This window comes from Doryrhamphus excisus, linkage group LG21 (assembly GCF_037039965.1).
Source record: "Doryrhamphus excisus strain RoL-2023G ecotype Guam linkage group LG21, RoL_Dexc_Guam_v1.1, whole genome shotgun sequence".
NCBI classification, from domain to species: Eukaryota; Metazoa; Chordata; class Actinopteri; order Syngnathiformes; family Syngnathidae; genus Doryrhamphus; species Doryrhamphus excisus.
Window position 1 is genome coordinate 1,469,862 of NC_136377.1, and position 20,410 is coordinate 1,490,271.

General features: G+C 42.8%; 1 protein-coding gene across 2 annotated transcripts in view; it reads right to left on the reverse strand.

Moving 5' to 3' along the window:
* Positions 1-18,071, reverse strand: part of tspoap1 (TSPO associated protein 1) — a 36,145-nt gene extending 18,074 nt beyond the window's left edge. Inside the window, exons 1-13 of one of the 2 annotated variants that reach the window (XM_078787490.1) lie at positions 17,865-18,071; positions 16,410-17,300; positions 10,853-10,960; positions 10,111-10,239; positions 9,844-10,020; positions 9,139-9,324; positions 3,945-4,112; positions 3,394-3,477; positions 2,628-2,717; positions 2,362-2,484; positions 2,180-2,284; positions 2,016-2,066; positions 998-1,018 (exon numbers count right to left, since the gene is read on the reverse strand). In XM_078787490.1, the coding sequence (XP_078643616.1) occupies positions 998-1,018; positions 2,016-2,066; positions 2,180-2,284; positions 2,362-2,484; positions 2,628-2,717; positions 3,394-3,477; positions 3,945-4,112; positions 9,139-9,324; positions 9,844-10,020; positions 10,111-10,239; positions 10,853-10,960; positions 16,410-17,183 (2,016 nt within the window). In that variant the 5' untranslated portion in view covers positions 17,184-17,300; positions 17,865-18,071. Of the gene's footprint in view, positions 1-997; positions 1,019-2,015; positions 2,067-2,179; positions 2,285-2,361; positions 2,485-2,627; positions 2,718-3,393; positions 3,478-3,944; positions 4,113-9,138; positions 9,325-9,843; positions 10,021-10,110; positions 10,240-10,852; positions 10,961-14,825; positions 15,744-16,409; positions 17,301-17,864 lie in introns of those variants that run through there. The other variant, XM_058087763.2, reaches the window with a different exon arrangement.
* Between the last annotated feature and the right edge of the window lie 2,339 nt (positions 18,072-20,410).

Consider the following 20,410-nt stretch of genomic DNA (forward strand, 5'->3'; position numbering starts at 1 on the left):
ATTAAGGGGGGCTTCCTTGTTCATTACCACATGGGAGCTAAGGAATGTGGCTGTATGACTGACAAGAGGTCTCACTCTGAGCAAATGTTGTTGTTCTGTTGTTGTTCTGAACCAATGCACAGAATGACCCCTCACCCTGCCTGCTTGGAGGCAAGACATGAGGGATGAGTCCATTTTTATTTTACAGCGTAATTAATTAAATTCATGTATTATGGCATAATTTACGCATATTATTGCAGAAATCTCGTCACGTTTTGACCTTGCCGCACCCCTGATGCACACTCATATTTCTGCCAAACAAAGACAAAACACACACTCACACACTGAGGCAGTTCTATTTTACAGTATCTGGGTGTGGTTTGCATTCCTGACTTTGTAGCTTTATTCTGTTTTCTTGGCGGGGTCCCCAGCCCAGATGCAGATACTTTACATCTGATCTTATAAATCTTATTTATTTGCAGTAGTCAGGAAAAGCAATTATCAGCTTCTAGAGTACTATATACGGATCATACTACTTGCCATAAAAAAACACAAGGATCAGAGGGAAAAGGGTGGGGAATGAGAAGAAGACGACGAGGGAGTTTAAGTCCTGGCGTCGCTGAGGTTCTGTACGGTGCTTAGTTTACGTGTGCTTGCGGTGGGGGTTTCCTGGTAAGCCTTCGCACAGTCTGAACATTTCCTGTCAGCTCTCACCTATGCTCAAATTCTACTTAAGTACTGACAAAACAGTACACGATTCATAGTGAGCTGAAGATGTACAAATAAGTATTTGATTAAATACGGGGTTCACTTACTAAACTCCCCTACCCCCGCTAAGACAAGCTACAAAGCAAACGCCGTTATAAAAGCCTGTCAACTTCCAAAGGCTGATTGCTTTAAATGAAGCTAATTGAGTAATTTGGGGTTGTGTTTCTACCTACAGGTTAGGAAGGATTTTGTGTGGGAAAGATTAATTAATGTGGTGGATGGGATCAAGTAGGCTAAAAGTCAACAGTACCTGCATGCAGTCCAGTGTACTCTGGTTAGCGCAGATTTAACACAGAGGAAAAAAAAAAGACATTCAAATACACATGCATGCTTCTGAGTAATACAGTCGTAAGGTAATGGGAAGCAGCAGACTGAAATCGGAGTGAGCAAGAAAATCCTGTCAGTGTGGTCAGTATCACCAGAATGCGTCTTAGCCCTCAGCAGCCACTTGGGCAACGTATCATTGTTACAATCTGACCAATTGCAGCCAATGGAGGCGGAGAGCACAAGCGAGGCTTTGACACAACTTCTGTTTTTCAGGAGGGTAAGAGACTTTCTCTCGTCATGCATTCGAGTTCATAAGTAAAGGGACAGAATGCGCAACCAACAGAGCAAAGAGGAAGGAAGAGATATTATATCAAGGGGCAGCGATACTCTACCAGCTCCCTCCGCAACACAAGCTGAGTCAAGTCCTAAAATAAAATACACCATTCACTTAGCAACCAAAGGGGCACAGGGGAAGCACAGGGGTGTCCATGTACGACCTGTGGCTGTTTTTTTATATATATTTTAAAATCGGCCCTCATATTCTTAAAACACAATTAAATAAGCAAAAAAAGAAAAGAAAAAAAGTCTAAAATTGGGAAATAATTTAATAATAATTAATAATATAATAATTAATAATATAATTAATATAATTAATAATAATTTGATAATAATTTACTACTAATAATTTAATAATAATAATATTTTAATTATAATAATAATTTAATAATAATTTTAATAATAATTTAATAAAAACTAAATATTAAGTAAACAGTATGATTATACTAAGTGAAAAATATTAAGAGAAAACACTCACATATAATTGAATTATTAAACAAATATTTCATAATATTAAGAGAAACAAACAAAGATGGAATATATATGAAGTCTCAAATAGAAATATGGGACCCATAAATATATTTGGACCGTGTCGTGTGTACACAGCCAGTAAATATGATGCACGGTATATTCCACCATTTCACACCAGTGGAATTGAAACTCACCTCCAGCATCTGAACCACCCCTTCATGTTCTCTCTTGGCAAATAACTGAGCCTAAAAAAAGGAAGACAAAGTCACTGAAATGATGCTTGGTGGTTTATTGGTGCCCTGAGGTTGCCTCCTGCTGGGCAAAGGTTTCACTGGCGTATCTGTCAGAATGTTCTTACCCGTTGCAATCGCTTGATTTCATCCTGCTTGAACTTAAGGATAGCCAGAGCCTGCTCATGTTCCAATTCCAACTGCTGCCTTCGCTCAGCGACCTCTCGCATATGCTGCTCACAGCGACAGGAAACAACAGTAGTGAATGGTCAGGTTTGACTGGTGAAAGTGATTCGAGTCCCGCTTGTACCTTTAGGACCTGCTCTAGGTTCTCCAGTTTGGCACGGAGTCTCTGGTTCTCCTCGAGAACGGAATTGTGTTGAGCGGTCACTTTAGAGAGTTCTTCCCTCAGCTCCTCATTCTCAACTCGAGTCTGACAAAGATGACAGGTTGACACGGATCACTCTCCTCGCTTCAGGCCAACCCCAGCATGCTTATGGACGTTCACGTCGGTTATTCTGCACCGGCAGGTCGACTAAGCCAACGACGGTGCTGACGGGCCAGCGGGGCACCAACCTGGTCGAGCAGCTGTGACTTCCTCCTGAGGAGATCCGCCTCCTCCTTTAGTTGCTCATTTTTGCCCCGCTCATCCTCAAGCTGGCTCTCCTGTCATGGAACCCCAAGACATTTTAAAACGAAACCATTTCAAAGGTTTTATATGCGTACAAGTCCACAGTCGACATCATGCATACATTTTATGGAATATAAGTGGCATCTGAGTTCATAGACATTAGCATAAATAACATAACAGTGCATGGAATCAGCCATGACAGGCATGTTAAAGTTAAAAAAAACCAAAAAAACAAATTCTCCTCCCATTATGTGTGGAAGTGGTACATTTTTGGCTTCTTTGTCATTCCTTACTCTTTTTGAAACTGAATGTAATCAAGTTTGGAACAAATAAATTAGAGGCTGACTAGTTAGCTGGTTAGCTTGCTATATGCTACAAGTATGAGCGGCGGCCATCTCTTATGTCTCTGCAGTGGTTTTATATCCAAAAGAATTGCTTCTCATATTACAAATCTAACATATTACAAATATAAAAATATATAATATAAAATATATAAAAATCAAACATAAAATAATGTAAAAATAATATAAAATATACAAATATAAAAAATCTTGGTCTTGCATTTTGTAAAATGATTTCTAAATTAATGTGATCTACACTCCAGTGTGACTTATGTTTTTTTCCGTCTTCATGATGCATTTTTAACTGATGCAACTTATACTCCCGGGTGACATCTAGTCCTGAAAAAGCGGTTATAAGAAAAAAACTTACCAAATCCTGACATTTCCTCTGCCGCTTCTTGACTTCATGCTCAAGATTTTCACATTCTTTTCTCTTCTTGGTCAGCTCACGCTCCTGAAATGACAAGAACTGTTCATTCGGAGAACAGTTGAGGTGGTTCTGAAATTGGCGTTTGGGCCAGATCAGAGGAACCGTGTACAGAATGAGGTGCACGATTTTTTGTATTCTCGCTGACAGAGTACTATGTCATTCATGACTTGCATAGAGCATCGCTCTGTCATGATAGCGAGGAGCCCTTACAAAGCTTAGCATCATTTAATTATTTTAAATGCAGCTTACATGTCGGGCCAGCATAGGAGAAATCAGCTTATTTCAAGGCCACAGGACAATTAAATATTACTGCTGTGATGGAGTGTGATTATTTGTTATGGACATCTGAATGACAAATCAGACAATGGGGTTTCCTCAGGTGGCAACTGTAAAGCCAAGGTTGGTTTCTGTGGCCAGTAGACTGGGATTGGTGCTTAATTAAAATATAGCAGTGGTATTTATTGGCGTCATATGAAGCAGAGGATGCTGACCAGGTAGTGAAGATGCTTCTCCTCTGATCCTTCCTCCTGCTGGGAGGGGGTCGGGCTGAGGCCCGATTGGGGCGTCACTGGCAGCCCCGACTCCTCCTCCTCTCCGGGAGTCTTCTCACACCTAGATGGATACTCATCTAATGGCGCACACGGGGCCTCTCCTACAACCTGTAAAAGAGAGGCGGAGATTGAACAAGTCAGTCACCCCGCACAGGCAGCAAGGTGTCATTGTGTAACGGTACGTTGTTAGCAGGGTTTGGGTTTTTTAAGCGCACTTCCCGGGCTTGTGGAGCTGCTCTGCACGCCTGGATCTCCACTCCCTGCACCAATGAATCACGCCTCCTTACCAATTCCCAATATCATCGCACTACGAGTTGCGCTAAACATGACCCCCCCCACCCACAACTTGTGAGTGAAGGATTATTAGCAAGCTTCTTTCCCCCTTGTTCAACTTCACTCAATGAATAATCCAAAGGGGATTCCCTCAAAGCTGCAACATGACTACAACACATTAGCAGGAAGCTTGAATTAAGCAGAGTGTAATGACTTAAACATTTCCCAGCATGCTAACTCGTCTTACTAAGGGCCGCATAGCTCTCACTCTATAAACTGCTCCTTGCTGCCCGTCGCCCAGCTGGGTGGGGGTCAGGCTGTTAAGTGCAATGGAGTCAGGAATCATTATCTAATTTTAGCACAAACCTACTTATGCTCAGTGAAGAAGTGACTGTGCTAGTGAAGCCAAGGCCGTGACCTAATAGGATCAGCAACACTCAGCCACACACCAGTTTGCAAAAGGAGCTCCTCCTATACGCTGTATCATCATGCTCGGATATAGTTGTAAATATTGTGACTTAAGTTGTTTTGTTTATGTATAAATACCTGCAAGACCTCGAAAGACTTGGTCTTATTTGCCCACTCACACATGGAAAGAACATGCAAAGCCCACAGTTCCAAACTCTTGCTCTCCTCAGCCAACGTGCCGACTACTCAGCTGGCAAATCCTTCAGCACCGACAACAACAACAACAAAAAACAAGTGGAATGAACTGGTAGAGCTCAAAGACTGGATTGGGAAAAGGTAAAGATCGGGGCAAAGTTCCAACAAAAGTCTGTTGAGCCTTTACAGTTGTAAAAATGGGATTACAAAAGGATAGCGAGTATCAGAGAAGAGTCTTGATGAAACTGGTATCTGATAGTGTGGCAATGGACACGAGACACAAAGAAGGGAACTTGCTCGGATCGTACCATTGTGGCATTGTTACAGACTGTTGGGACAAGAAATGTATGATAGAGAGTTAAAGACACACGTCTAAGACCAGGGGTCTCAAACACGCGGCCCAAATGTGGCCCGCAGGACACGAGTTTGAGGCCCCCGCCTTGATATGAAAGTTTAATGTCAGTGCGGCCCGCGCAAGTTTGATATGGATGCTGTATGGTATCATGTACCCAGAAAAAATTATTACGTTTGATTCATGTTCATGTTAAAGGTTAAATAACTTAATAGTTATCCTCCCTATCCGTGTGGAAGTGGTAAGTTTTGGGCTATTTAAGTTTAAAGGAAATAACTTGAAGGCTACCATTTAGGTTGCTAGCTCGCTAGTTTGCGAGTTAGCATGTGTCTCAAGACCCTGCAGTTGCGCAATATGTTGTAAATAAAAAGAGTATAAATGTGACTACAGTCGTGTTTTGTCATGTCTACAGGGCTCTAATAATGCTTTGTTCATTTTAATCTGAAAAAAATTATTTGTCTACCCACCAACTATATGTGGTTTCTTAACTTTTTATTATTTGCCATTTTATTGTTATTATTATGTTTATTTATTTATTACTGATTGATTTTCTGTTTTTAATAAATGCGTTTTTTTTGGGGGGGGGGAAACCTGATGCGGCCCAGTCTCACCCAGACCCTAGCTCCAGTGGCCCCCAGATAAATTGAATTTGAGACCAATGTGTTGGGGTGATCGAACCCACATGCTTCTAGTTGAGAGATGACCACCCTACCACCCAAGCCAAGCTACGTTGAAGGGTCTTAAGACTGTGCAGCAGAAATCTTTTTGGGGACCTGGTCCAGATCTGCGTTACGCCACTCTCAGCTCTGAGATCTTATACATAGACACACGTCTAATGCCAAATCATGTCCAATTTATTGATCGAGAAGGTGGTTCGCTGTGTTGTACAGCATTACTTTCTTACCTCCACCACACGTTGTTATAAATAAGGAATCCTACTTGGCAGAGAGCGCTAGTCATGGTCAGGAACCACCTGGAACCACCTAACCGTGCTAAACGGGGGATTATTGTACTGTCTCATATTGTTTTTTCCTCTCTCACTCCGCCCATCAACGGGTTCTCTAACCACATTCCAACAGATTCTGTTGTTATTGTTACCATCTACTGTTGTTGTTCTCCTCTCTGCGGGTTCTCCAACCGCATCCCATCATCACTCTGTTTGTCTGTCTATTGTTCAATGGCATCGAAAAATGGCAGGACAACTGCAACAGGACCTTCTATGTACTAAGTACTGCATAGCTAATTTGTTGTGACAGTGATGCATCCAGACTACCCGTATTGCTACCCAACTGCACTGGTTGTTTATAGGACTCGCTAGTCTTTGCTACTCCGTTATGTTTATTATTTCCTGTAGTATTAGTAGTTGCCCTGTGTGGGTTACTTACCTTTTCTGGGTTTATCCCTTTAATCTTTTATGTTGCACAGTCAGTGTTCTGCTTAGTGACCCTCCCTGTTCATTTCACTGCATGCGCTATGTTAGCAGTACTGCTACTGCTTCCTGTGGCAAAAGAGCAACATCCTGTTCAAGCCACTGAAGAGCCTCTGACTGACTCGTGAGTGCCGTTTTTAACATTATTAGAGCCGTCCTGTCATGAAATAACACCCTTAAAGTCATCGTCAAACTGGATATAGTATATATAGGGGTGGAAGTGAGCCGTTAGTTAAATAGTTACGGAGGTGTGGAGGACAGGAAGTGGTGCCGGGGTTTCAGGGTTGAGTTTTAGCTTAGGGCCACAACAGCAGCCCTTGTTTATGATTATTTTTATTTTATTATTATTATTATTATTATGCCTGTACCTTGTAAGATCATTCAAACACGCAAAGTTGTCCCGACCATCACATCTTGTGCTTGTCTCACTGAATATTACAGTTACATTACGTTACATTACTGACACCTAGTGACCAGTGTAGGATACCGCATTCACAATTTCAATGTGTCTTTTAGTTCATTTTATGCTTGAAAATGTTGACTTTAGGCAAATTTAAAAAATGGTCAAATGTGCTTAAATACAGTTTTAGGCCATATTATACCATATAACGGCATTATTTATGAATTTATGAAAAACAAAAATGTGGGACTGTATGGCATAAAAATGTAATGCTAAGCAAGGTTCCACTGTATTCAGTTCCTATTATTGGGATTGTATTGAGATGTAGGTTCATTACAGTAGAAGCGCTTTCCTTAAACTGGAGGACACACTTAAATTATTACTTATTAAATTCATGATTGTTTTAAAAAATTAGAGATGCCCACATGATGGAACATCCCTAGATGAAGTGGAAGGGAGGAGTTTTTGCTTTTAAAAGCACCTCTGCGTGCACGAGCCTTCCACTGTGATGTACACGCCACAGACTTCACGCCAACACAGTCCACACCAAACTGGGACTTGGTGCACTAAGGCAGAGATACCCCATTCTGCATGCAGTGAGTGCCATAAGCACATTGGTGTAATCCCTGCAGACTACTGAAACGGGTAACTGGATCACTTCTTTTAAAAGCACCTTAATGGATTGGCCTGGCCGTTCATTTTTTGTTTGAAACGGATCATATGGATGTCCGGCATTCCGGGGCAGTCGCATTCTATCATGGCCAGTGTGTATAAATGCAGCATCTGGAGCCCTCCAAACGGAGGTACATGTTAAGTTGTTTGATTGCCCTTGACTAGGCCTCATGTACGCTCACTGGTATTTATTTAAAAAAAAAAAACATTTGTCAATCCTAATCTGCATGCAATAAATGTTAAAACAACTAGCAAAGCTAAATGCTAAATCCCCTTGGTTGCTACCAGTCATGATATAACAGTTCCAGGAGCTGGCAACATAGTCATCAACTAAATAAAGCAATACGTAATGCCTTCAGCAAGCGCCGTTATCAAGCCAGATTCACGATAGGACACCCAGATTCATGTCATGACCCAACCTTTGAGTTTTGCACGGCTCAAACCTTACCTGCAAGGTATATCTAGTGAGCTGAACGTGGAGGCACAAACACGACACAAACTCATCGAATGACCTACCCCTTTGGCATGATCTGTGGCAACATCGAGGCTTCCGCCGGGCCTGCTAGTTATCCAGAGCAGGGCTAGGTAAAAAAAGTCTTTGGTGCGGCTGGAGTCTTACCTACCACCCAAAACCCTCTCACCGCTGCCACAGCAACAGAGAGCGGATTACTGGACTGTACCATTCTGTTGTTAGAGGGGATTAGAGTTCACACAACATGGCCCCGTTCTGGCTGTGCGTGTGCCACTGTGAGTGCGTGTGTGCGTCCCACAAAGCAGAGATTACCACAATCGGTATTCTCATTTGAGCTTCAGGAGGGAAAAACTGGACGTGAGGGGCGGTGCAGGGAGACAATATCGTATTGCGGGTGTCAAGTTATCAATACAAAGAAATTCAATGTGACAGAAGATAGTTTTCACCAAATATGTCCTTAATAAATGATGTAAATGGTGCATTATGTAACATATTCATACATCCATGATGCCCTCCAAGTGGAAGTCCATCTTTATTGCCAGCGGTCAACACACGGAGGCATCAATAAGGTAAGATGTGATTCTAGGAATCCAAGCCAGATGATGTAGGTATTAAATTAAAAAGGAGAGGATCAGTGTTTGGGAGTTCTGTATCTTTGACCAGGTCCAAGTTCAAGACAGGGAATCATCTCATTATGGCTTGTGGCAGATTAGTATCGGATCAAACGACATGCCATTATATAACGCGGCAAAACAGCATGCATGCCAGCGTAAACATATCCTCAGATTTAGGGACAAATGTTACACGGCCAGACCAGGTTTCTTGTCCTTCAGGTCTGCGGCGGTAACGACAATAAAAGTGTGCTACTATATTCCGCCCGGTCACAGTTTGTTTGCTTTAATAACCGCATGGATGCGAGGGAGTGATTTTTACCTTTTCTGACACACCCTCGGCCTCTGCAGGCATCTCACACTTCTCTGGGCCACCGGGATCAGGATTTCGGTTTGGGTGCTGTGTAGATGAGGTGACTGACAGCTGTCTTTGGAGGCGAAGCACCTCCCTCTGGGACTGCCTGAGAAGCTTCTCGAATTCCAGTCCTTTTGACGGGGTAGGGGAACCCTACACGGATACGGGCAACGGAGGAGATATGTTAGAAAACTGACTATTCAGTTCCTGTAACGGTACTCATCACATGACCACCCCTCCATTCATCTTTCTATACTTCTCTGCTTGTCCGAGGTGAGCTGACAAGTAGGATTTAATATTAATACAAATAATCCTTTTATGTATTATCATTTTTATGTTTACTAAACATGATATATTTTTAAGTCATTTCTGATTCACTGTCTGTGACCGGCGCCCCACCAGTGGAGAACCTCTGATGTGAACATCAGCAATGATGCAGCCTGTTTGGGAGGGTATTTTTAGACATTTTTTGCATTACCACTGCTGGCCAGCAGAGGGCATGCGTGTGTCGCTATGAGCCTGAAGAAGCTGGGGAGTAATAGTGACAACTTCCCCTTCAAGATCAGTAATAACAATCAGTAATCAGTGATAATCAGTAATAACAATACAAATGGAGACCAAGTCCATCCACAAATATAACATGGATTTAGAGAGAGATATTTAAATGTGTACCTTTGCGGCGCCGTGTTGTGTCTCCAGTTCTTGAAACCCCCGCTGCAGTGCAGCGATCTCCTTGTCCTTACACAACATTGCATCGGCGTGCTGGGCAAGGTCACGCGCTCGCTGCCGCGCAAACGCTCGCTTATACTGTTCCACTGACCCGGGCCTTATCAGCGATGGAGAACTCACCTACAAGAAGGAAGCGTATGGTGGAGGATGGTTTGGGTCAAAGTGGGGGTAATACACGTCCATTTGTGGTATTTTATTTGCGGCGTTTACCATTTTGAGGTTGGCCTCTTGCAACTTCCTGGCTCTCTCCTCCAGCTTCTTGGCAAGAACTGCCAGCTCTGTGTTCTTCCTCCGCAGTCGCCTGACCTTCTCCTCCGTCTCTGGAGCGCTGCTCTTCCGCTAAGCACATGGGTGAAAGAAACAGCATGGTGAGGAACGCCGATGTTGGGCTTTTTGGGCGATTTCAGGGTGAAGCTAAAATGAAACTGCAATCAGCAGGTTCAACTTCCCAATGTCCAAATGTTCTAGTACTTTTTGCACAACTTGCTGGTCTCCAAAACAAAGCTGGACGGCAAAACAGACAACAGGTGACTTTTTTTTCTGACACAAAATAAAAATATCAAGTGTATTATTAATATGAACTTTGGTCTTGTCCCATTTTTTCTGTTTTATTTCAACTTTCTTCTTAAATAAATGTTCGTCTTTCTCTCTGATAGAACATTATTCTAACCCCAAAAAACATTATCTTCAAAACATATTCAAGTAAAGGGACATTTCTTTGTTGTATTCATCTGATGCCTTCATGATGAGGAGTCCTAGGAGAGGACAGAGGACTATGAATATACAGTATGTGGAAGCCTTTACTGGACAATATCAGGCCAGGGTTCTAATCCCAAAATAACTGTTGATGAATTGGATGATCGATTAATCATAGATTCACTGATTAACTGTTGCACCTCTGCTTGAAATTCAGCAGTGAAGAATATATATACGCTGTTGCTTGTAATCCTACCAGCAGGCCATTCTCCTCCCTCAGGATGCTGCAAGTCTTCTCCAGCTCATCCAGCGCACGCAAGAGTTCAAAGTTCTGTCGGACCAGAAACCGATAGTCTGTGCCATTCTGGAAAACAAAAACAGCAAGTTAGCCCGACAGCGCCTCACAAAGAAAGTCATTTATCATTTAGTCTAAATCGTTGGCATTCCGTTTGGGGGCTTCTCGGGTCGGTTTGTCAATTCTGCAGGAAATGAAGGAAGAGCTTTTCATGACACGGTCTCCATCAGCCCACCTATGTATTACATCATCACACTACCTCAGCGTAACAGACACAAGAGCTGTCCACCCACGCCGCGCCGCTAAGAGAGGTGAATCCTTTAGCGTGAGTGGCATAAAAAATAAACCATGAAATCACAAACAACAGAAAAGGAAGCTAGACCACGTTGACAATTCTTTAATAAATTGAATTTGTCGTCTGCCGAGTGGTTTGCATTGTTGTCGTATGCCTGCTATGTGGTGAGAAATGGGCAAACAATAAGAAGACTTTTACAAAGCAAGCTAATCAACAATGATGATGGATCTAAAAGAGGATGAGAATTAGCATTCGGCCTGTTCCACTCCCACAGCACATGGACCTGGGTCGGGTAGCGAGGCGGATGCAAGTCGGAGGCAAGAGGCCAGGGGTCAAAAACACAAGCTGTCAGGGTAGCAGCAGTATTAGTCCTCTCCTTCTACTCCATTTGTATACATGCAGTATGTGTGTATGATATGGAACTGATTAAGTTGGTTTGGCTGGAAACTTCACTAGGAAGACGTGATTCAGCAAAGGAAAAATTGCATTTCCACATATTGATGCTGTGAAACGCTGACTTTGCTGCATCAGCTCTTGAAACCAATACGGATGGAAGCTTGATTACTTTACTGAGACATTTAATTCTAATAAAAGGCTTCAGGCAGTCTTCTATTTTCCACACAAAGGAAGCGATGGCTAAGATGGAGGATGAAATTGTATTGATACTGTAAAAAGTAGATCGTGGATACAAGCGGCTGAAATGAGTTTCCTCCATCGGGTAAGCTGGACTCATCCGAGGAGATATTGGGAGGGGCTCAGAGTAGAGCCGCTTCTCCTCCACATGGAGAGGAGCCAGTTGAGGTGGCTCGGGCATCTACTCCGGATGCCTCCCCGGTGAGGTGTTCCGGGCATACCCAGACGGGAGAAGGCCCCGGGGCGGACCTAGGACACGCTAGGGGGCAGGTAGTGCACAAGCACCTTGTCAAATCTTGTACGCCCCGCGCCCACACATTGGACACCGCTGGTCTCCAGCCCAAAGACCAACATTTCAATTCTAAATCCCCGCCCACCAACGCATAGCAAATGAGCTCCAATGAAATAAACACATTGAAAAACACTAAATAAAATAAGTAGTCCTAATCCTAAAGGAGTTCAATATTGCTTCCATGATAAGGCCAGACGCTACATGAAATATATCATTACTGACATGAATTCCATTCAATATAAAGAAAGATGGCCGAAGCATTGAGACCGAAGCTCCTAATGCTCATATATAAATCATAAGGAGGCTCAATGAAGTGTCCTTGCAAATCTCCTGCATTTATCACTGCTCTATACCCTTGGGGTAACGCTGAGCAATTCGGGGGGTCTGCCTAACAAAGCAAGAGAACAAAGAGCCAACATATGACACAGCTTACACCCCCCCCCCCCACCGGGCTTCTCAGCAAGGCCGAAATAATACATAAATAAAATATGCTTTCCAGTGTTTGTACCAGAGGCAGGCAATACAGCCTCAAAATGATGCTACATTTTGTAGTACTGTAGTGACATACTGTAGGTAACTCTTGGTTGCACGACAATATGATTTTCCAGTACGGCCGAGCAAACACCCGACAACCCGGAATCTCAATTTAAACGGTCTGTTTTTGTAAAAACTCAAAAACATGATATATCATCTCATGCTGTCTTGGTAAGCAACCTTGGCCTAGGAAATCCTCTACCCTACCGCCCTACAATGTGACCAACTGGGAGGAATATGTCTCCCAGCTGGCTTGGGAACGCCTCAGTGTCCTCCCCGTGAAACAGGAAGAGGTGACCGGAGTCTGGGAAGTCTGCTGCTCCAGTGACCCGAATAAGCGGAAGAAAATGGATGGGCCTATATAATATGTGACGTAGTAACTACGTAGCTGGGTATGATGGAAGAATAACGAAGAACGACTTAGCAAATTGTCTTCAAAAATAAGTCATGTCTACTTGTTGTTCTGGACATTTTTGAATCTTCATCATAAGAGAAAAATTGGTTTGAACAGCGTCACTGAATGCATTCTACTTATTACACTTTTGGATATGGAGTGAGTACGGATATCATTTCTTATTCATAATGCAATACCAAAATGCATGTGTATATATATATATATATATATAGTATACAATCAAATACAGGCCACTACTGAAAGTGACTGCATTTGCATGAGACAGCGAAGGCAGTGCATGACCTCTGTTTTCCGTAGAGAGCATCGATACGCTTTCTAAGCAGACAGCCAGACACTGATGTTTGGGTTGGGGGGGCTGAGACGGGAGTCTCCAGAGAATACCCAAACCCCATCCTATCAATCATTCATCAACCACAGCATAACAAGCAAAACAAATACACAATACACATGGATAACCAGGTTCTAGATCCGTGTGGAAATGTAGCTATGAACGTATTTATATCCATGATCTAGTACAGATAGGCGTATTTGTTACATAAAGACACAGATCACTATCGTCAAGTTAAAGATTGGTAAGCAGAGTAGGAATATTTAATGTTTTAAACATATTCAAATATAAAAAAAAACATTTCAGGCATAGTCACCGTGGTGCAGCCTGATAATGAGGTCTTCCACAATAACACTTTCACGGCCTACTTTCCACTTTCCCACAGGTACAAAATAGGTCAAGAAAGACATGCGTTGCTGGTACCGGTACAGGAAAAAGTATTTCTTCTCAACACATTTGTACAACACCCTGTGAGTGCCATGGCGGTCATGCAAATTTAACGAGTCTAACATTTTGGCACGACTGCCCTTTGTTTCTGAAATTATTTCTAAGCATATTCTTTAAGAGATGAATCAAAGTCCTTCTACACCACTATGTACATCTGTGTAATACTTGCTTTTATAGTCAGTATAGTTACTCCAGACCCCATTCACTGTGCAATATCTGATCAACCTCCATGTGCAATAATAAGGGCTTTAAATGCAATATACTAAGTTCTATGTGAAGTATTTCCATAATGCCTCATATTAACTCTCTAACAAGATCTCAGTGTATAGACTGGTCATATATCTCATCTCCTTTCATATTATCTACATACTGTATTGTATATAACTCTGGGAAAAACTGTTGATTTTGTTAATACTTGTTGTTGTTTATATTGTTTATTTTTCTATATTGTGTATTTTGTACTGCTTAACTGACTCTGTACTCTTGCTGCTGTGCAATACAAATATCCCCACTGAGGGACGAATAAAGGCATATCTTAATCTTAATCTTGGGATTAACCGAAAATACACCCGTCAGAAGATGATCAAATATGAAGGCATGTAGATAATTTGGAACCTATGATCGGATTTGCGGCAAAAGAAAAAACTTATAATTTCTCATTTAGGAGTTTCACACAAAAACAAGCAGTCCGGTCTCAAGATCAGGTCCTTGGCCTTTGCATCCCACATGCGTGACGTTGCACTTCCTGAGGAACTAATTACTCACTGCGCCATTAACTCCACCAAGTATTATACATGCCCACGCACTGAGATATTAATCAGCGCAGCATCAACCTGTAGAAAGTACTCATTTACCAAATCTCTCAACTTTTGCATTTTTCTGTGATCTACCAGTGGAAAATAGTTTCGGTGTTGCACCAGTTTGTGGCTGCTACTCACATGTTTCTTAGCTTAAAACATGAAATACCACGAGAACACACAAAACAAATACCTTGTGTTTTCCTTCTGCTTCAAATGCATTGAGGTTAGCATAAAGCGAATGGTGTCTCTTCCCCAGCAACGAACTTGAAGTCACATTAGCCGAGGCTAGCATGGCCTTGTCCGTCAGCCCGCGTCTATCGTCTCTGTGTTCTTCTGATGTCTTCAACTCTTGTTGCATTTCTCCCAGAGGTTGGTTCTCCATGTGGACTTGTACCGATATAGGTTTAGGCTGCTCTGGTCGAGTCCACAGGTCATACATCACTCCGACTTAGCCGAGGAGTGCAGACGAAGCCGAGGCTGACTTGGAATTGGAACAGATCTGGCAGGTTTTCCTTGGAATCATGAGGAAGACCATACACAGAAGTGGTTTTCACAGTCTGGTTGAAATGTCACATGTCCCACCCTTTCACATTTCTCAATGCTTATAGAATTGCTGGAGCACAGCGTGTTCCCTCTCTGGCATAAACACTCCTTCAGGCGATAGTCACTATTCCGCATCGGGAAAAGATCTTTCTTGCAAAAGCACCTCGTCCCTCTCTGAGCGATGACGTAATCCAAAACAGCGGGCTTGAAAAAGACAGGACATACTTTAGCATCTGATGGCGATTCGGTGACTGTGAAGTTCCCGTTAGCATTCCGGACCACACTTCATCCTCAGTGCAAAGTCAAGCCTCAGAGTTTGATGCTTTTCTTCCTAACGGAGACGACGTATCCACGCTGTAGCAAGTTGCCCGACAGGCGATGTGTAACATCCAGAAACGTACATCACGTTGAAAATGACATACAGGCCCAAACTAAAATAGCAAACAAGGGGAATCCAAGCACCAGGTCCGTTATTCCAGTCCCCCTCCCAGTAAGGCTGAGACGTCTGCGTTATTTTAGCTCTTCATTGAGCATCCATCCCTCATCGGAGCGTCGTATTGCTTTCACCCAGATGCGAGACGACATGACAATCTTTTATACTTCCGACACAGAAAAAGGACGACGGGAAAAAATGTGTGTGTGAGACGGTGTGTGTCATTGAGAGGAAGGGGGGGGTGGGGAGGGCCGCTTCCATCGTCCTATCATGAAAAGGCAAGAATTCAGGCAGGGTCCAATCATAACAGCGACTACTGCTGGTTTCCATGGAGACGACGCTGGAATGATGTTGGCTCCCTATTGATTGTTCAAGGGGGCAGCACACACTGCAACACGGGGGGGTGGGGGGGGGGATTCATGAGGCAGGCATTTGAGCAAGTGGGACTAATTTTATTGTGGAGTTGCAGTTTCACACTTGAGAAAACAATTCAAAGGCTGACAAGATTGTGATTGTTAGTGATTTTACGCTGTGATTTTTGTATTTTTTTGTCAACACTGAATGCACAACCCAAAAAAATGTTTTATCAAGTTCAATTCTCCAGTTCAGAGCCACTGGCTGAAATTAAAAAGTTAAATAAATCTCGCAATAGATAACATAAAATGATGCTTAAGTACTTTAAATCCAAATAGCCATATCTCCTATGGCCATGTTGTTTAAACACAGAATCATTATTTTGATCATCAATTTAATAGGTAGGACATTAAAAGTGATTCAAGGAAAAATAACTGAACTTACCTCCAAGTTTCGTTCCATGCTTTTGGAGGGAGGAGACCCGTCTGACTTGGTAGACTTTGCGTGACGAGGGGGCTGGCCGTCCCACGATGCATGGGGAGTGTTGTGAGGGTGACAAATTTTTATAGCGCTGCTCCAACAGGTGTCCACGACTGCGGCGGTGGCGCAGGGGTCATCGACGTCCGAGACGCTGCATTCTGACTGGACTTGCTTGGCCTTCTTCTGCGATGAGCACGAAGCGCTCGTGTATCTATGCAGTCCGGTCCGAGAGTCGGTCAGATGCGGCACAATCGCACCGACGCAGCTGCCATTCTGGGTTAGTTTTCTTGCTTTCTGTCGTTTATGCAGAAATTCCTGGTGGGTCTCCAGCAGGTGGCAGAGGATGATGGCCTTTTCGAGCTCCAAGTCCTCCCTCTGATGCAATTTATAGACTCCCTGCTCACTATTTATCTTCCCAGACAAGGTCAGCAGCAGCTGCTCTAAATTTGTCTGTTTTCTCTGAATGGAAGGGCCGGCCTCAGTGTTAGCGTATCGCCCATTGTCTTTAAAGGGGCACCGTGGTCTGTTGAAGTGCTTTTGGCAAGCATGTCGGGAAGTCTGCTGCTCGTACGCCGCTTGCGTCTGCTCTGCATCCCGCTCTGGTTGGTTCTTCTCAACTTCCAAAGCCGCAACTAACTCTGGTCCACAGTTCATCTGGCCCCGGCATTGTTTCTTGGTTGAAAATATCTGAGGGTTATCCCCGTCTTTTCTCATTGTGCCACACTCACAGCACGACATGCACGGACGGGGAATAGTGACCGAGTCATATCTCCAGAGTGGGTCAAGACTGAGGTGTGGATGGATGATGGATGCTTTACGTCAAGACATGCAGCATGCAGTTGCTATATAGAGCCACTGGAAAGATGAGAAACGGGGAGAATGATGTAGTTAATTGATATGGCATGAAATACAAACACTATAAAACAGAAGAAAATATGAAGTCATTTGATTAGGAGGGGAAGAAAAATAGAAGAATGCAGGACTCTTATGACTTTAAGTTGAATGTAGTAGGTATGTTTTGATGGATTAGTCATTGGATATTTCCTTGAAATTAATATAAATGTATGAATTCGTCAGAAGTTACAGCTCAAGCTAAACGAATAGTTATTGTCAAGTGATAATGTAAAGGAAGGAAACAAGGACAACACGTCCCTGTAATGGACTACTACTGTAAACACACAGGGACGCTTCGTATTACAGAGATAATGGGACTACAGTCAATGCCTTATTAGCAGTCAGCTATTTAATTGGCTTACGTGAGGCTACAATATAATGACGGTATTACGTGAACAAAAAATTACAAGCAATACAATTCGGGAGAAACTGAGCTAGAACTAGCTACGACTGGTTAAATGATTCGGTTAGTTAGCCAACATTAGCTTAACGGTCAATGTCTAGCGCAACTTGGAGCAAACTCACCTCATGGCGGATTCGTGCAAAGTGACTTCGTTTTCATTGCAGTCGTTTTCTGTGACTTGATATTCCGTGTTAAAAATTCCACGTTACAGTGATAAAAACGATGTTAAGGTTAGTTACGTTAAGTTCTTGGAGCCACGCGAGAGGGGGTTTGTTTATCCGCAAGGAGCCATGTCTTCCCACTGACTGGCGGTGGGCGATTCGCGAACGAAGCGGCTCTCAGAGACAGCTCTTCGATCTGCACGAGCCGTTTTCAAAATGATAGTTCCATTTTGTATAGTGCGCACACACGGGTTGTAAAGGGGATGAAAATGGTCAACAGGAAACAAAGGCTTTTTTTGCATGACAAAAATATAAGAAACCAGGAGCACTGGATACCCTTTAGGGAGCCGAGCCAAAAGAACCAGCTACCTTTGAAGAGCCGAAATTCCCATTACTCTAATTGACCTGTCCAGGAACAATGCTGCCTTCAGGGGGCCTCCGTCTGCGCACTTCTGTCGGACACTTCTCTGTGGCCCTTTTAATATAATTTTGTATCGTACAGTCGTATTGTTTCTTTATTTTTTGTAATAATTTGTAATAATCACAAAAAAATATTGTGCAACGCAGTGGTGAAAGTTTATAAATTACTAATAGCCTTAAAGGCAACATTAGTCCAATTGCTGTTGTGTGAGATGAGGACTACTAGTGGTGAAATGCGGCCGGTGCACCGCATCCAGGCCTCTCAGTGCAGAGTTTAAGGAGTTTCCAAACGTTTTCTGTTACTAAATAATCACAGGGGGCAATTACTTACATTTTATAAAAACAATAAAAACCAATCTAATGTACATGCTAATTTGTTACACATTAAACAGACTGAAAAAGCCGAAAGAGACATCTCAGTTCTGTGTGATACTGTAGGTGACAAAGCATATTATCATCATCATGATATTACAAGAAAAACACAAGGAAAGATGTTATGTTTTCATCATTTGTGGATGTGACTGACATACCGGATTCAACAGAAAGAACCATTTTGATAAAATAATATTCAAAAGTTGCGGGCCGCACTTCAGTCTAGATTTTGTTGTACACTAACCTAACGGGGTTTGTTGCAAAACCATAAAATATCTTTATTAGTTAATCTCAGAAACAAAATAAATAAGTCAGTAGCCCCTAATGCTTCCAATTATACCAGGACCGGATTTAAGTATTGACTATTTTAATTTGTTCATCCTGAATGAATGAATATACAAGAAGTTACATAAGACCGTGGTATCCAAAAAAAGGAGTGGTAGAAGCGCGGGTGCAATTGTTGAACTGACAAGGCTCTGTCATACATACTGTATAGGCAGTTCTACTCACTTGTTATATACAGGATGTAACTCTAAACTGTGATGTGTAGTATTTTGTAACTGTACCGCACGACTGCAGCTCTTGCAATACAAAACTGCACCTCTTCATGACCTAGTTCAGCTATACGCCCAATGACAAAAGGTGTCAGGAAGTTGCATTGTACTATATAGGTTTAGTTTAAATTCATGGCTCATTACCAGATGACGAGTGAGGAGCTGACCCATATCATTGTGAGGATTCCAAGTTGTGACATAAAGCCTTAAGAGCTGAGGATCTCCGAGTTATGTAAACTGCTGCAGGCGTGAACAATAGCTGACCTTGCGACACAAAAAATGCCATTATGCCAGTTCATAAAAGCTCACAATACGTGACAAAGTTTGGAAAGTCAACCAACAGACAGTTGGTGTCTTTGTTCTCAATGCAATCAACGGCAATACTTTGATTTGCCAAGCAACAGCCTCAAAACCATCAGCATCTGGAGAGTTTTAACAGAACTGGACCTAAATCCCTACCTTGATGTGTGCCGGTGACCAGTTACAGGGCTGATCCCCACATTTGGCTGCGAACCAATCCAGCAAGAGCTCAATGTCACTTTCTGGTGAAGACAGCAGAGCCACATCATCCACAAAACCAGAGACCCAATTCTGCATCCACCAAACCGGATTCGCTCAGTGCTCTAGCTGCTTCTAGAAATTCAGAATCGAAACAGAATCAGTGACGGGGCAGCCCTAGCAGAGTCCAACAGAGTCCAACAGAGTCCAACTGACTCATCGTCTGAATTAGGCGGTCCAATATCCCTGGAGAATCACCTACAGGATTCCTTAAATCCGTTCTCCGAGTCCACAAAACACATCCTCAAAGACCCTGCTGAGAGTATAAAATTCCGTACAGTTCCCACAACAGGATGAAAACCACACTGCGCCGTAACATGTCATACCGATAGTTACGTGTCATACCGATAGTTACGTGTCATACCGATAGTTACGTGTCATACCGATAGTTACGTGTCATACCGATAGTTACGTGTCATACCGATAGTTACGTGTCATACCGATAGTTACGTGTCATACCGATAGTTACATGTCATACCGATAGTTACATGTCATACCGATAGTTACGTGTCATACCGATAGTTACATGTCATACCGATATTACATGTCATACCGATATTACATGTCATACCGATATTACATGTCATACCGATAGTTACATGT